The following is a 17,877-nucleotide window of genomic DNA, read 5'->3' as shown; positions in this document are numbered from 1 at the left end:
AGATTGTTTCTATACAATCAGAATGTTTGACATTTCGTGACCATATTAACGACCAGTCTTAATTAAATATAGTTTTAGTATGTAGTTTTAATGTAGTCTATCCTAAGCCTAAAAGGGAAACCCCCATTATGGCTGATTTCTTGATATTAATTTTGGACCCGCTCGCCCTCTCTAAAAGTGTAAATTCTTGTATTACTATTTTAACGTTTATTTCTGAAGAGGGGAAAAGTTAGTATCGTCTGAATATGATTTTAACTACGGGACTTGGCCCTGGGATTTTAATACCTACGAATTCTAGATCTAACCTAAGGCTTTCTAATAGGGGTTATATATAGATCTATATAAAGGCAATACGTCGTTTTAAGAATAGATCTAAATATGTAGCACAAATCGAAACAAATTTTTCGCGGTGACCTCCATTTAGATTTCTTAAATGGATGATCCATTACACGAAATAAAGGGGAATAACTTCATTTATTTCCTAGGTGTCGCAACTGTTAATATCAATGGCCGTCGCTGTAACAATTCTGTCAGTGCTAGATTTTTTATGTCTTGATCCAAACTGTTTCTAGGTCTAGACCTAGATCTAATTGTCCGAGTAATCTTCATTAACGTGTTTAAAGTTAAGTGCAAGGCTTTTTCTAAGTAATGTACTCTAGATAAAATATACACAGGCATTGTGGCATTGAAAAGGATTGTTACACATTCATCTCATTGTATTGAATATTGATATTGTTGTAAATGTAACAGTTTTAAACACTAAAACAGTTAATAATAATTTCACATGCATTTGTTGATTATTTTGATTGATTGATAATATTAAACTATTTTGATTCATGCCCTCATTCATGGTCACTCATGCCAGTCACTGTGTGCATGATTGAGATTGTATTTGTAACAACGAATTAACGTCAATCATAGTCAATGTAATGAATTCGGAATTATTCAACTTCAAAAAAGTTCAATGATTGAATCAATCTTCATTTGACATTTTTATATTTTGTCATTTTGACTTCACTGGACTCGTTGGACTTCAGTCTTTGATTATTAAAATTGATTCATTTTCATCAATGAATCTTCTTGATCTTGCAGTCACCGTTGGCGTTTGGAATGCTTAAAAACGGTAATGGGATTATCATCCAAAGAAGTGATCTGTCTTTCTGTCACTATCGGTAGGTAGATTCTATTTATTTTTAGGTAAAATATTCTAGATCTAGCTATGAGAAAAAACGGGAAGTGCAGAAGAAAAAAACTTCGATAATTTAGAGATGGCTTTTTTGATATTTTTTACATATTATATGCCATATGCTGCACTTGGAAATTTATTACACTTTTGAATGAAATGTGAGAAGTTTTAAAGTTGTGTTATTGATTACTTTAGACAATGGCCTAATTAATGCTTAATGAGGATTTTTTTAAAAAAGTTAATTAAGTTTTTTTTTTACTTATAATGAGAATATCACTTTTTTGTTTTCACCAATACAGAGGTTAGGATAGAGAACAAAGGTTAATTTTTTTTTTTCATATTATTAGATATCATGCCTGGCCATAATTCTACCAAGTTTTATTGCCGTAAGTCGAACGTGGTTCTTACAAAGTGGAAAATGCCATTAAACAAAGAAAATAATGGCCATGGACAGTTTTGGTAATAGTCTATATATAGAAAAATTTTGTGAACAAAAATAAAAATATGTCAGGCTTTGTAAAGCCTAATATTCTGCAAATATTCCAATAGTTTTCTGTAATAAACACATTCACATGAATAAAGCGCATTTGAAAAAAACAATTACTACTAATACTAGATCTACTATTACATTTCTTATTTAATAAGTTGAGCTGGGGGTGTGTCTTGCCGGTTTAGCCAGTGACAAGCTCTCCTCTCTCTTGTTCCATGTCAACCGATGTTAGGTCAAAACGCCACAAAAAAAAACAACATAACTTTCTGTTAAACATACAGTCATAATTTATACACCATTACAAAGCTTAATATCAACTCACTCTGTCTATTGAAAAAGTTTGAACATGTATTTTCTCCAATTTCCCATTCTCGGATCAAGTTAAAAATGGAACATTACAACACTACTTGTTATTGGCTTTCTAAAGTCTTTTTTTTTTTTTGGCTGTCAGTCCCTTTTGATGTATGACTATGAGGTAATCAAGGCAGGAAAACTGCTCTGCCACTATGCTAAGAGATTCTATTGGATATCAGCTAGTCCCATAAAAAAATGTGTTGATTTATGATTATTCTTTCAGTGTTTAAAAAACAATAATATAAAAGATTTCAATTTTAAGGGATTTGATATGTTTATCCTAAGTTGCTTAAATACAAATTCAAGGCTTTTCTAAGCAAGTTCCCCCTTCAGACCGTGTGGTTTAGAAATCAGATAAATGATGTTAAGGTCATCTGTTTCTATGGCCTACAGTTGACAGCTCCAGCTGAAAATTCCGGTTGAGATTAAGGAAGCCCAATCCATGTTGTATGTCCTCAGGGTGTCAAGGATACAGCGTTCGCAGGGTAAAATCAGTCATGAAGAATCAGGCTGAAAATCACCTCCAGGAGTAGAACTGGGTACTCAGTGTTCACTAGTATTTGCTGACTTGATGTTTCCTTCCTCCAGCCAAGGATGAGTTCTTCCAAATTCTATAGCAGGGGTTCTCAACCCGTGGGTCGCGACCCCTTTGGGGGTCGATTGACGATTTGCCAGGGGTCGCCTAAGACCATCGAAAATATAGATTGTTTTTGTCTATTCTTCTATTGTTTTATGTGTGTGTGTGCGGGGGGGGGGGGTCGCGTTAGAGTGGGGGGTTGTAAAAAGAGGTCGCCGAGCATAAAGGTTGAGAACCGCTGTTCCAAAGTAATATAGTTGCAAGTTTAGCTGTTGTTTCCAGAGATGGAGAACTAAAAGAAATCTGGAGTTCTGTAAGTCATAGTAGCAGGAACTGGAACATAGAGATAAGAACCAGACAGCTTCTCTAACTGTGATCAGGCTGAAATGAAAGACACCTGTCTTAATACTCTCATTCAACAAAAAGGGCATTGTGTTCTCTTTAGGCATAGCATGTTTGAAAACAGATTATGCAAGTCGATGAGATCAGATCACTAATAAAGTCTAAAGTGAGATAAACATAAATATGGACAATGGCCAGTGACCATGACACCATTGTTTAGACAAGGCCGTCTGCCATCATGAACAATGGAACAAAACGCTAAACATAAAAATGTAAAGATGGCCCATTCGAGGGGTGCAACTCTTGTATGAACATAATGTTGTAGGGGGAATATAAGCAGAGCCAATGCGCTAAGGCGATCAGCTGAGATAACGAGACGAAATATAATGTAAGTGAGCCATCCCCTTGTCACAGAGAACAAAAGACAGGAAGATCTTAAGCAACATCACATCCATCTCTGTTATGTTCTTCAGTCTACATGTGTAACACCAGTACTTAATCAGACCACTCACTATTTACATTCCTCACAAATAGGGAACATTTAATGACATTCTTTTGTGTCATACACATTCTTGTCAAATGCTTAAATCCCCTTGATCTTGTTCATTATTATATAAAGTTGTCAGAATGTGCTATTAACTTATATTTCCTTTTCCTAGCCTGTGCAGTCAATGTGATCTTTGCCAATCAAACTTCTTCTCCGACGCCCAAGAAGTCATTACTTATACTCTCGGAAACAAAAAAATGGGGGGATGAAGGTGCAACGCTGCAGGTAATCATCATCTACTTGCTCAAAAACTAAATATTTTGCTAAACTTACTAAAGAAGCAACTTCTTATATTCAAAAGCAAGGTGTGGTTTATTTAAATCAAATCTTGGTCAGTGGTATCAAAATTACATTAACAAGGTGTTTTTGCTATTTATATATATATATAAAATAAAATAGTCCAGAAGATACAGTATAAAAAATAGATTGTAAGTGAATGTTATTCATATATATCTTGATGTAATAAGAAAAATAGATATAAGTAAATGTCATTTAATATATATCTTGACGTAATATTAAAAATAGATATATATGTATATATCTTGATATAATATGAAAAATAGATGACATATGTACCGGAAGCTCAAAGTTGGAACCAGTGAAATCTGCCCATGTGGAGTGTCACCAGAGAATGCTGACAATGTTTTTCAAAACTGCTCTCTTTACCAAGAGGCCCTTTCAAGACACTGGCCCCAATACACCCCAATAGAAAGAAAACTGTTTGGAGTGCTCCCTGATTAGGAAACCACTGCGCAATTCATCTCCTATATTGGTCTAGTCATCTAAATGCCCCAACATAAAAATGAGAAGGAGGAAGAAGAATATGAAAAATAATTGAATGTTATTTATATATATATATATCTGTGATCACTTGCAAGCTTAGCCTTACTTGTTTGAGTGATAAACGTATCTACTTATCATAGAGAAGCTCAAGAAACTAGATAATGAATTACCATATTACCCTTAAAAGAAATAATCTTACTGAAAATGAGTAGCTTTTTTTTATGTCCTTGATTTACTAAAACAGTTTTACATTTTATTAGATTGACAAAACTGTAAACTTCTGTATTTTCTATGTCTCTGGTTTGTCCTTAGATCATTTTTTTTTTCTCTTTATGTCTGTCTTTGTCTTCCAATAGAAAGTGGAATTCATAGAGCATTTCTTTTTTTTTCAACAATGAACTGTTCATATAGGTGAACTGTACCGCTCATGTGCCGACAAAGCTAGAATCACTGAAATGGAGACATTCAAATTCAGAGCATGAAGTATCCAAACTGCGGTTGTCATGGCCTAATAGTACTACTGTCACCCTGACGTTTCAGGCTCTGTTACCTACAGACGCAGGAACTTACTCCTGTGTATTACTGATGGAGAATGGAGGAGAAGAAACTGCCCAGTTTTCACTTTATGTAAAACACAGAGGTACTTTGTCTTTTCAATGTTTATAGAGCATATCTAATATATAAAGCAGACAGTAAGGCCTATGTATGTATGTCGCGAATACAAATCAAAACCGTTTGACCAAACTTGATAAAACTTCCTTAGATCATGGCGGAGGCCGTAGTGTATGTTTAATCTCCAACTAGAGAGCCCTAAAAATAGACAAAAGGTACCTAATTGTATCTATTAAAGAACAAAATTTCTTAACAAATCTGGTAAATTTATAGTAATTTAAATTACATATGAATGAGTCAGCTGAACGGGTAAACCCATTTTCATACTCTACTTTTATGTTTGTGGCAAAATATAAAAATATGAAGGGAATATTCTCCAAGTTTTACTTAGATCTGAATTCAATCCAGTAGATCAGTGAGTAATACGCAAACTAAGACCTGCGGGCTGCAGGTCATATCCGGCTAGTAAGGAATAAATGCGTGTTATTAGTTGGTAACATGGTAAATCTTTTGTTGACTTTTTAAAAAATTGTTTATTTTTAAAAACATTTAAATACTGCTGTTTTTTTTTTTTTTTTTTTTTTTTTTTTTACTTACATTCAAAATATAGAAGTACCGTACTTTAACAATATTATGCTTGAAATTGTATCTTGACAACATTTTCTAGAATAATTTTTTATTCTTCTGAATGGAAATGGAATAGCTGTTTTGAATTTAAAAAATATGACTTTAGAAAATAAGTGTACCATTTATGGTGTATTTTAAAAAAGTGTAGGTTTTAAAATATAGTTTGGTTTTACTTTCAGATACCAATCGCTCAACTTGTGGAGTAACTCAGTTTAGGTGCAAAAAGTCTAAAGATTGCATATTTTTACGCTATCGTTGTGATGGTAAAGATGACTGTGGAGATGGAACAGATGAAGAGTGTGAAAGTAAGATCTCATTTTACAGGTTTTTTACTCCATTTGGTTTGGACATGGGCTCGGCAGTTTCTGCACCAGGCTGGGCACATGTGGTGATTGTGTTTGTACGTAGTATTGTGGATGGCGTTAGATAGAATCTTGGGTGTAAGATTTAATGATTTCTGGTATGTGAGAGGTACAGGGATCGATACCCTGCTGCTCCTCCATTGTTGTGAACTCCTGGCTTGGCTTTGACTTGACACATAAACGTACTTCTTTCAGTAATTCAAAGAGGCGCCAGTGATGAATTAATAACAGAATAGAACTTTAATAAAAGTAATCAGGATAACTGTAGCTATAGACAACGCATCAAATGTTAACTATTAAATATGCACAGCTGTGCAAACTGGCTTCTATAGTACTTATACTATACGACTAGACTCCAAAAACTCAGGCCTCTGACAACAATACCAATCTCTCAAGGGACATCACTGTGTCCCAACCAATGGATCAATGAAATAACAAACAAACAAACCTAAACATTGTTAACTCTTACACCCAAGATTCTATCATGTGCCATCCACAATACTAAATACAAACACAATCACCACATTCCCCCTTACCAAAATAAGCTATTAATATGCTTTAGTAAATAACTAAATTATATTTTGTACAATAGTAGATCTAGTATCAGATAAAGAAAGAGTGAAAACAAAAATAAACAGATTCAACACTACCATCATTGGCATTAATGCATAAAGCAAAATTAAGAAGGTATAAAGTATAAAATTGTACACAAAAAAAGGTACCAAATTAAATATATATATCTCTTGGAACCCTAAGTCCAAGCTAACTTCATGAACAATTAATACTACATATCATACAGACAAGTCTTTTAGATCATATTTCAACATGGCTAATAACTCAACATCATTGCAAAATGACGCTCTACATCTAATTTTAAAGATGTGTACCCTTCACTAGTCTTCAGGGAAGTGGCTGGTCAGTTTCAGCAAATGCTACATCTCCTTTTTGGAAAGTAATTGCTGTCCAGGCTAATTTAGCTGGAAGGATAAAGCAATATGATCCCCAAATTTCCAAATCTGATCCAAAAAAAGTCTGACAGTCACCTACCAGAATATTGCTTTAATGAGTCTTTCTAGAGAGCTTGATTAAACCCTTCTATCTACTAAAGATTTCAAATCAGACCATATGAAGTGCAGGATCTTCTCTGCCTATTTAAACCATTCTGTAGATACTTTCCTTAATCCCTCCATCACCGCCAGCCTATTCATCCATCGTATGTGTAGGTTACAGTAAAAATGACTAACTGATAACATGGTGTTCTAATTTTATGTTTAGCTGACCCTTGCTCTGGGAAGTTTAGATGTAACAATTCCAGATGTGTAGACATGTTATTAAAGTGCGATCACGTAGATCATTGTGGCGACTTTTCAGATGAAGGGATTATTTGTAAAGGTAAGTTTTTTCAATTCTGACCTCATTAGAACAAACTGTAGCCGATAGCATTTTATATAAATCTAAAAATATTTGGTCTTGGCTGACATTTACTTTTGTTCAATTGTGACATTTTAAATAAAAAGCTAAAAATAAGAAGCAGATAGTGACTCTACTCAATACATACAATGGAATCCTTTTTGTTTTGTAGTGAAATGGTACAGAAAGTGACTTTTAATTAGAAGAATTCAATTAGTTATTGATTTTCCCTTTTAAACTCTGTTACACAATTTATGTTCAGAATATCAGCCCAATAAAGTCTCTTAAAGTAATACATGAACATTGGAATTTATTGACAAGAAAGACCTATAAGCTGATTGTTTGTTAAATTTGTAAAAAGAAATGTAAACATTTGTTTAGGAAAATGTAGGCCACAGCTTGTTCCTTTAGGTGGGCTGTCTACAAATGATGGCGAGAACTTTGCTGGATCCTACTTAAAGAAACCTTTGGTGTAAAGGAGTTTCTCCTGATGACGATAATACCAGCAGTGAGAATACTGACAAAGCTGTTAATACATATTGGGTTTTCTTTATCTTAGATATCTGTATATTTATGCCCCATATTTTAATTTTCATCAAATGCTGTGATTCATGTCTAATTTTTTTTCCCCAACAGACACTTCCACCTCGTCTGATGTTGGTTGGTTGAAAATAACTGTTTCCACTGTCATTGCCAGCACTGTAGGACTTGTTATTCTGATCTCCTTTATTGTCATCATGGTGTATCGCATCAAAATGAAGAGACTTCGGGAGCTGAGGATTGCCAGGGCTTTTGAACGCATCTATCAAAACGGTATTCTGAAGTCTCTTAGCTTGTATTTTGTCAAATTAACCATTCAATCCCTTAATGATTTTCTATACAATTTTATGTACATATATGTAAAGGAGAAAATGTGCAGAGGTTGACCGTTTGATAATGTTTCATTATAGTAAAATTAATTTTGGCTTCAAATTTTCTCATATGCCATAAAGTGCTTCCATAAATGAAGGGAATTACGCAAGTTTTAATAAATGAATAACACAAGCAAACATTTCCGTAATGAGTTCAGAAAAGTATCAACTCTGATGCATCGTTAACATATTATTCTACCGAGCAAGCTTGGTCACCTGGTACTAATAATAATATTAAAAGAATTGCTACCTTGTCACCTAGTTGTTTGGGAGTCAGTATTCAAAAATAAATACAATTTTACCAATCATTGGCCAAACAACAAAAATTGTATGATTGGGGGCTATTCACCTGAGATGAACTCCAGTCGGCAACAGGACCGGTAGGCTTAGACCTCCCCTAGTGCCCTGGCAAGAAACTCTGCGATTTTGCATTGAGCCTTATAGCTCCAATATAGGTCTACAAATGCGTCCCCCCCTGCTGCTCTCAGAACTAGAGCTGCGGAGAGCTACACTTTCTCCTCTGATATCCCAGAACCAGGCGTAATATGCACCTATTGGATATTGTCCCATTCTGATTTGTGCCAGCCTAAGTAGCGTTTCAAAAGAAAACTTGTTTTGTAATTTACAGTGATAAGAGAAAATAGACAATGGACAAGGGAGGCTAAAAGACAAAAAAAAAAAGACCAAAATAACAGAAAAAGAATAAATAATAGTCCTTGGAGTAATCTCTAAAAAAAATGTCTTCTGAGATGCTTCTAATAAATTTACCAGAGACTGTTAAATTTTCATTCAGTGTATAGTTTTCTAAATTTCTTTGCTGATTGATTGGTTAGCTAAATTGTGAAATTTTAAAATAAAATATAACATTTGCTAAATACAAACCAATGTAAGAAAGTTTTTTTTTTTTTTTTTAAGGGCTCGTGTAGGAAACTTTTTTTTTTTTAATATAAGCATGCTTCAAATTTAATACTAGATAAAGGACTTCTGAATGAGCATATTTTGTAGGAAAATGGGGGATTATCATTGTTTAGTTGGTAACAGAATTATGACATACCTTTTTTTTTTTGCCACATCTTAGTGATATACAGAAAAGTAATGCTTAGGATAAACATCAAAAGGAAACTCACCGAGTTGAAAATGAACATGAAATAACACTTTGTTTATTTCAGCAAATTATCTAGTACCCAAAGAGAACACACAATCTATTGTTACTATTGTTTTTACTACTATGACAAACATGTCCATTGATAATTGCAAGACTTCTGCTATTGATCTGTTGCTTCAATGTGGAGGGAGGGGAGGTTAAGGTCAAGGAATTTAATATTGCTTGAAAAAAAAAAGGGTGTGTGGGTGTGAAAGAGATCAAATGAATTAGAAACAAACTCAGAAGGTCTTTTTATTACTCAGGTCTGAAACCAGAATATTTGCTTCTAGTCCAATGTTTGCTAAGTTGTATTTTATTTCTTGTCCACTTCATGTTTCACTGAGCAGTAGAATGTCATGGTGTGCTTACTATCACTTTCTTATTTCAGGAGGATCTGGTGAGCCCACATCATCGGGGCAAGGGGAAGATGGTCCAAGTGACCAGCACCCCTTTCTACCTTCATCCAGCCATCCGCACTATGGCCACATCATCGTCAATGTAAATAATGGGGTCCAGTACATACCTGGCTATGATTACTCTCTGTTCATGGACTCCCCGCCTCCGTACACGGAAGCGGGCCAAGGGGAGGGAACCGAAGTCAAACTTCCACCTCCTCCTTACAGCACTATTGACAGACATAGAGCCGGGAGGAATGCAGAGGAGGAGCCGATGGCTCATAACAATGTGAACATTTCCCAGTCCACTGTTCAGAACTGTTTAGGAGGAAGCCGCAATGCTGATGTGGGCGCAGCTGCCCCTGGAAGAGGCAGTGCCAGTTTAAGACATCATAGAACCTTCTCAGGTCCCGAAGCCACAGTTCAGCAGCTAAATGGCCATTCAGACTCTACAACCATGCCAGGCATCAGTATTAATGCCAGGTTTATACAATCACTGTTGGGCTCTCACTTGCCTGGAGCTGCTCCTGGGGATGCCCGAGGCACCTCACAGAGGCACGCCAGAGGGGACAGGCCATTTCAGAGGACTGGCAGCCAAGACCAGAGGGTCAACTTGATCCATCTAATGTCTTCTCCCAAAAGGTTGGCTGACCAAGATGCAGTGCTAACATCCCAGAGTTCTCAGACACAGCAACTTGATCCATCAGATTTGTGTAATCATCCACAGAGTAACGCTACTTCGTCTGCGGAGCTTACTGACAATCCATCAGCAACTTTACCAGCGCACCAAACAATAGCTTTGGTAGAAATCAACACTTCCCAGCCAGTTTTAACCCCAGAAGTCACTGATGAGAATAATAAAATGAGCAGTCCGCCAAAAGAAAATACAATAGATGAATTAAATCCTACCTCCTCAACTGAAGATGACTATGAGGATCCCTGGGACAGCACTTTACCGCTGTTATCCACTTCATCTGTTATCATGCCTTTGTATTCGGATACAGAATTGATAAGCAACTCAGGGTCCAGCTGTGAAAACTCAGGCCTGCTGAACTTGGCATTAGTTAATGCTTCTAATGTAAATGAGCTAAAAGATGCTCAAAGTTGGCCAGAACCAGAACTGGTCTCACCAGACCGCGTCAAGCCAAACTGTGCAAGTAGTGCATTGTTCAATGAAGTGTTAAGGCGGGACCAGGAAAAGAAGCCCAAAACGGGTCACTTGTCTGTGCAGAAAGGGCATATCCTGTTACACACACCAAATGGTGTGATAGCAAATAATGAACCACCTCCCAACACCACCATTACATCAGCCCCTTTGAATCGACTGAGTGGGGAGCTTGTGGTCAAAGATGGCACTATTATGTTACAAGCACCAGCCAAAGCTCATTCGCTAGACAGAAATTGTGTTCAACCAAAACATTTGAAGAAAGTGCCAGACGCTAACCTTGCACCCAACTCCCCAGAGTATCATCCCAATCAAAGAGCATCATCAACGACATCTTTATCTGCTGGCATGGATCAGCATCCATCGCTTCTATCTTCCTCAAATCTGGCTTCAACACAAGTAGCAGCTGGCTCATGTTCCAGCATTGACTCTCGTGGGAAACTTAATGTGAAAGATGGGTGTCTGGTCTTGGAGCCTCCTAAACATACACCTTCTTCACAGATTCTCAATCAACTTCAAGGAGCATATGCTGCAGAAGAGAGGAAACAGAACAGTCTGCCAGACGAATGCATGGAACCTGTTGTCAATACGAAACGAGCTGCTGGCACTGTGGTCAGTCGACCACCGCTACCAAAATTTAACACAGATATTGTTTTACCCTGTAAATCTCAATAGGTTTTTGGTTTTACTTTGTACTAGTTTTGAAGGTAATTCTAAGCAGTTAGTAGATTTAAATATCTACGAGACATTGTTGATGTGACCAATTCTATTTTTTGGTGAGAGGAATAATGGTGTGTACAAACTATCTGCTTATCATTTGACAGTGATCAATGCGTACATTATGGCATGTGATTATCAGACATTTGTTAAATCAGATGGACCTAGCTGATGTTATATTTAATTTCAGATACATCTAGCTGATTTACATGTCATGTCAGATGGACCTGTAATGTCAGATGTGGACCTAGCTGATGTTACATATCATATCAGATGAACCTAGCTGATGTTATATGTCATATCAGATAAACCTAGCTGATTTTGCATGTCATATTAGATGGACCTAGCTGATTTTACATATGTTATGTCAGATAGACCTAGCTGATGTTACATCTGTCATGTCAGATGGCCGTAGCTGATGCTACTTCTGTCGTCAGATGGCCATAACTGATGTTACATCTGTCATGTCAGATGGACCTAGCTGATGTTACATCTGTCATGTCAGATGGACCTAGCTGATGTTACATCTATCATGTCAGATGGACCTAGCTGGTATTACATGTGTCATGTCAGATGGACCTAGCTGGTATTACATCTGTCATGTCAGATGGACCTAGCTGGTGTTACATCTGTCATGTCAGATGGACCTAGCTGATGTTACATCTGTCTTGCATGGTGACCCGACAAAATAGCACGGGCAAAATAGCGCAAAATTCCCCGACAAAATAGCGCTGACTTATATGATGTGTATAAAAGTACCAGATTATTAGTAATTTAATTTCTTGGGCAGCATTTTTGTTGATGTCTCTTATCTTTTTTCAATATCAATAGATCTGAAAGTATGCCATATTTGCAGAGAATGGAGTACTTTAAATTTTATATCATTCCCCTTTTTCACAGATGTTTAAAATGCATAACTTGCTAAAAATAGGATTTTGAAATGTGGTAAACCCATTCAAGCAGTGATGGAATTAGTATGTGACATTGCCAAAAAATTTAATTTTGTGAAAGTTTGTGTGTGTGTGTATATAAATCTGGCAAGTATCATTGCCTGCTTTCAAAGTACACGTTTGAATGTAAATGAATGATATATTTTGAAATTTTTCACGTTAGCTTATTATAATTTTTGCTTACAGTCTGCATATTTATGTTTTAAGATATCTTAAGTGTTTGCAGCAAAATGACAGAAAAATAATTTTAACATTGAAACAAAAAAATATTGGCTCTATTCATATATTACGATATCTAAAGTATTTCTTTCAAAACAACTGAAATATATTTTTTCTGCGCTATTTTGTCCGCGCTATTTTTTCAGAGTACCGTCTTGCATTTATTTTTTTTATCTCCTGTATATTTGTACACTACCTGTCTCTCTGTCATTAAACATAGTTGTATGTTACAGTTGATTTATAAACACCACTGAACTGCTGGCTAATGAGGTGTGGACTGAGTTCAGTCAAACTAAATCCTTTTTCAAATCAGGTTCAAAACACAATCTATTTATGTATATATGTTTAGAATGTTCACTTTCTACTAGGACAAAATGTTTCAGTCAATACTCAGATCCAATGTTTTCCTATTCCTTCATTTACCTCATGCTACTAAAGGATGCACAGTCATTTGATATGTAGACTGTACTGTGTATGTTATATATTTAGACATAGTCATAAGTTTTATTTGCTTCTTACAAAATTGTTTTTGTTGAGCAGCCCTGCTGAGACGGAACAATATATACTAATATACATATATTTTGGATGCTTTTAGACCTAGATCGCTAATTTATTGGCTTCGAGCCTTTCTCTTTGCTGAATGTGTATTTAGACTGTCTGGTCTAGACTGATGGCTGATTAATCAATTGTCCATTACGCAAGGCTTTTCTCTCGACCAAGAGCCACCCCTAACCCCAATTCCTTTTCATACTTTTCCAACATACTTCCATTTTCTTCCTCAGTGACATTGTCTTGGTCCTTTTGCTATCAGCTCTGCAAGTGAGGGGGGTGGGGGTGGAATAATATATTCTCTGTGAATGCCAGTGTTTTACTTTTAATTAGCCTGTCATCAATTTTGTGAACACATTAACTGTTTTCAGCATGGGTGATTTTAGATCTTGAGGAGAGTCAAAATTAGCCTACTATTTATAACTTTTGTTTATACCAAACAATTTTGTTAAAAATATTTTTTTATCTCATTTTTGTTTATCTTGGTGTCTGTATATATATATATTGTTGATAGTTGAGTGTAGTGTAGATGATGTAGAGTGATCTATTTGCTTGAAAAGTTATTAATTACAGCTGCGAGTTTTAAAATACAACTCACCACAGAACAAATATTACAAAATAAAGTGGATAATCCAGTCTTTTCAACAAAAAAAACTTTATCACAGAAAGAAGGGCACAATCCATGTCATCAAGATTCACTAGTTATTCCTCTCTAACCTATTTCCATTTTAACTTTGAAATGTACTAAGGAAATACCCAGTTAAACTCAACTTCTACACGTCTTTTTTTTTTATTCATTACAATATATATTTGTTATGTATATATATATATATAGCTTTAGTACTTAAACATTACAATCTTTGACTAGTTGACTTCTTGCAAAAAAGGATTTTGTACATAGTGTTAACTCTTTCTCTCCGTAATTATTTACCACATTCTGATGGAATCAACGTTTGTATCGTCGGTTAGGAGAGGAAAGAGTTAATGGATCTCATCACTTACTTCTGAACATTTCTCTAGTGAAAATAAAGGTTGACTTGTATCGTTTACGTGTTGTCGCTAGGTAAAATAGTATTGGGGGAAACATCTTTATGTTTACTGGTACATGATGTGTCGCTTGTCTTTACTTATAGCCATCGAAAGCAAATCTTAACTTACTTTGGGAACGAGAAATAAAACAATCTGATTTATTGTTCCTTATTTAAAAAAATGTGCACATTTGGAATACATTGTTAAGACATTACATTTTGAAAATTTAATATTAGACATTTTAAAACTTTGTATCCACATCTGACTTTTTTTTTTTCTACATTACCCGGGTACCAGTATTGGATATCTAGAGCTAAAAATGTGAATCTGAAATGTGAATTTTGAAACAATCTTCTCATCATCATCTTGGCTTATGATTGATTTAGAAACCTGTTTTTTTTTTATATTTATATTTTCAACACTGTGCTAGTTATAGTATGTATTCTCATCAGACAGAATATTTAGAGTAATGCTGGCATATCTTGAGAAAAGAGCTCAAAAAACATAGGAACTGAGCCCACATTGGTATAACTCAGTACATTTTATTAGTTGTTCGTTATTTGAAACAAATTAGGTGGAATAATTTTGTATTTTTGTATTATTTTTTTATTTACAAACATCTTGTGTCTGCAACTGATTTATTGCTCAGTTCATTTTTGTGTGTGTGTTAGACCTGACAAGCAAACATGAGTGTGATGCAAGTGGTTGCTAAAAAAGTTTTTATGAGGAATTTAAATCTTTGTGTTCACTGGATTAGTGGTTGTCATTGCCAATCAATTGGTCAAACTATGGCAATAAAAAAAAATTCTAGTGTCTAAAGCTTGATTATAAATGGTTGTCCAAATACTTTTATTGACTTTAATAAATATTTTCCTAAGATAGGAGTTTAAGGAATGTTGTGACATTTTTGCAATCTCACATGTTTAATTTTTTTTATTGTTTTTACTTGGAACTGAAAAGATGTTACATTGACGAATGAAAAGCAAATATTTTTAAAATTTTTCTAGGGTTTTGAGAACCAGAATTTAAACATGGATACTATGATGTTTTATCATGTGCAATTGAATACAGCTAATCTCTTCTGTATCGACCAAAGCTATCGAGGTTATTAGAAGCTATGATCACTTTATTTAAAGATGTATCTTTGAATTAGATTGTAATTTACTGTAAGACATGTCTTCCCTATCTTGGTCTTAGTTCCCTTATTGAGCTGTCTGGCTGTCGAGTTTTTTCAAACGTGTGCTTGGTAATATTTACCCATGACACTGATGGATAATGCCAATCGGCATGTCACTGTTAAAGTAAACATTTACATATGTTTTCATTGAACCTTATATTGGTACTTGCAACTCTAGGAAGCTTTGGAAAGTTGTTATTTTAAAATACTATCTGCCTCATAGACTGCCTAAAAGGGTTACTTTCTTAGACCGTCTGAAAGGGTTACTTTCATAGACTGTCTGAAAGGGTTACTTTCATAGACCGTCTGAAAGGGTTACTTTCATAGACTGTCTGAAAGGGTTACTTTACTTTTTAATTAATCAGACTGACAAGTTGTTCCTGGACCAGTTTATTTAAGATTTGACTTGCCAGATAAAGCTTTCACTCCTTCATCGACCTTTTTTATTTAACATTTGACCTGACATGTGATGAAGTCTCCGAGGACTATCATCTGACCTGGCAGATCTAACTTTTGTAGAAATATGTATATGAAGATGATATGTTTATTCTTACTTTTGTACAGATTTTATATCAAGAGTTTTATTTCAATATTTCTATTGTTGTGGTTGTGTCTTTTTAGTTTTTGATTGGTGTTACAGTTGTAGATTGTGATTGGGCTCATGTTGACACGCATGTACAGGATTCCCTACGTAGAGGAATTTTTACAGAAGCTTCCCAGACTTCTCATTTGTCTTTTTTTTTTTTTACCAGCTAATGAAAAAGTTTTATTTTAATATTTTTAATATAAATACATTTCTTGAAGACTTTGAAAAAAAAAAAAACACTTTTTGTAATTGGGACAACTGTGAGCCTGTAGATATGCTGTGTACTACACGACATAGCAAGACAATCTGTACTGTATGATATATGAAGCTATATTTTTAAATACATAATTCCTGTGAAACGCTGAAAAAGAATTATGGATTTTTTTGTTATAAAGTAATTAATTCTGTATATAGCAAAACATTTTGAGAGCAAAATATTCTGATCATTTTTAAGTGTTGTGCTAGAATTCTCCATGGTTGTACTTCTATACTGACCTATATATATTTACTTTAATGTTCAACTCTTTGATTAGCTGCCATGTTACAATGTTGAAGTGGCAACTAATGAGCTAAAAGATCTGTTGGGCAGTAATCTCCACTCATTTGCATGAGACAAAAAAACCTCATTGTCAGACAAGAGACAAAGACTGAATGTTTCTAAACAAGAAACATGTTGACATGGACTTCAATGTTACATAGCAAGAGAATATTGACAAAGACTGAATGTTTCATAACAAAATATTTTGGGGCTATTTGGCACATTGGCACAATTTAGGCCATGTCATGCTCGTAATAAGAGAAATATTGAATATTGACTGAATGTTTCAAAACAGGAGAATTGACATAGACAATGTTTCAAATCAAGACACATATATGACTGAATCTTTCAAAACAAGACATTGACATAGACTGAATGTTTCAAAACAGGAGACAAGTGTTTCAAAACAAAACACTTATATGACTGAATGTTTCAAAACAAGAGACATATTGACATAGTCTGAATGTTTTTGTCTAATTCATCAATAAACTAAGTTGTTGAATAACATGATGCAATTTTTTTTTGTTTATTTCTTTGTTTTTGAGAGCAGCTGTAATTTTTAAACAACTGTTTTTTGGTGCTACTGTTACTTTCAAACACATTTCTAATAATACAAGTCTTAAAGAATATCATTTTCTTTTAACATGTATAAGGGAGAATTTCATTTATCCATGTTTAAATATTGAAAAGACTAGCCAAGGAGCAGAGAACTAACACAGGAGCACTTTATAACACAGGAGCCCTTTATAACACAGGAGTACTTTATAACACAGGAGCACTTTATAACACAGGAGCACTGTGTTAACTTTTAGGGAACCCAAAGCACAAAGGAGGGAAAAAAAAGTTTTCTTCTATGAAAATGAAATACTTATGTGTTTTGTTTATTGAAGCTTTTCAAAACAAAGAAAGAAGAATGAAATAAAATCTAGATTAGTTTTGAAGCATCACTTATCTACATCCCTAAGTGTAGTGAAGCGTCACTTATCTACATCCATAAGTGTAGTGAAGCGTCACTTATCTACATCCATAAGTGTAGTGAAGCGTCACTTATCTACATCCATAAGTGTAGTGAAGCGTCACTTATCTACATCCCTAAGTGTAGTGAAGCCTCACTTATCTACATCCATAAGTGTAGTGAAGCGTCACTTATCTACATCCATAAGTGTAGTGAAGCGTCACTTATCTGCATCCCTAAGTGTAGTGAAGC

General features: G+C 34.9%; 1 protein-coding gene across 2 annotated transcripts; it reads left to right on the top strand.

Annotated features, from left to right (window-relative positions):
* The first annotated feature begins 492 nt into the window (after positions 1 to 492).
* LOC106078172 (uncharacterized) lies at positions 493 to 17,180 on the top strand. 2 transcript variants are annotated; one of them, XM_056044266.1, is made up of 8 exons: positions 493 to 622; positions 1,093 to 1,172; positions 3,609 to 3,721; positions 4,691 to 4,919; positions 5,698 to 5,823; positions 7,156 to 7,272; positions 7,927 to 8,103; positions 9,734 to 17,180. In XM_056044266.1, the coding sequence occupies exons 2-8, from the start codon at positions 1,127 to 1,129 to the stop codon at positions 11,578 to 11,580; spliced, it is 2,655 nt and encodes an 884-aa protein (XP_055900241.1). In that variant the 5' UTR covers positions 493 to 622; positions 1,093 to 1,126; the 3' UTR covers positions 11,581 to 17,180. The 2 variants fall into 2 exon arrangements, with proteins under 2 accessions (XP_055900241.1, XP_055900240.1); XM_056044265.1 differs by having other exon boundaries at positions 499 to 1,172.
* The last annotated feature ends 697 nt before the right edge of the window (positions 17,181 to 17,877 follow it).

This window comes from Biomphalaria glabrata, chromosome 10 (assembly GCF_947242115.1).
Source record: "Biomphalaria glabrata chromosome 10, xgBioGlab47.1, whole genome shotgun sequence".
NCBI lineage: Eukaryota > Metazoa > Mollusca > Gastropoda > Planorbidae > Biomphalaria > Biomphalaria glabrata.
The sequence above is the reverse complement of the archived record's forward strand: the minus strand, read 5'-3'. Positions and strand labels throughout refer to the sequence as shown.

Coding starts and splice junctions, on each gene's coding strand:
- LOC106078172 (XM_056044266.1), top strand. CDS start 1,127: ATGGGATTATCATCCAAAGAAGTGATCTGTCTTTCTGTCACTATCG. Junction 1,173..3,608: donor CTGTCTTTCTGTCACTATCG/GTAGGTAGATTC, acceptor TCCTTTTCCTAG/CCTGTGCAGTCAATGTGATC. Junction 3,722..4,690: donor ATGAAGGTGCAACGCTGCAG/GTAATCATCATC, acceptor CTGTTCATATAG/GTGAACTGTACCGCTCATGT.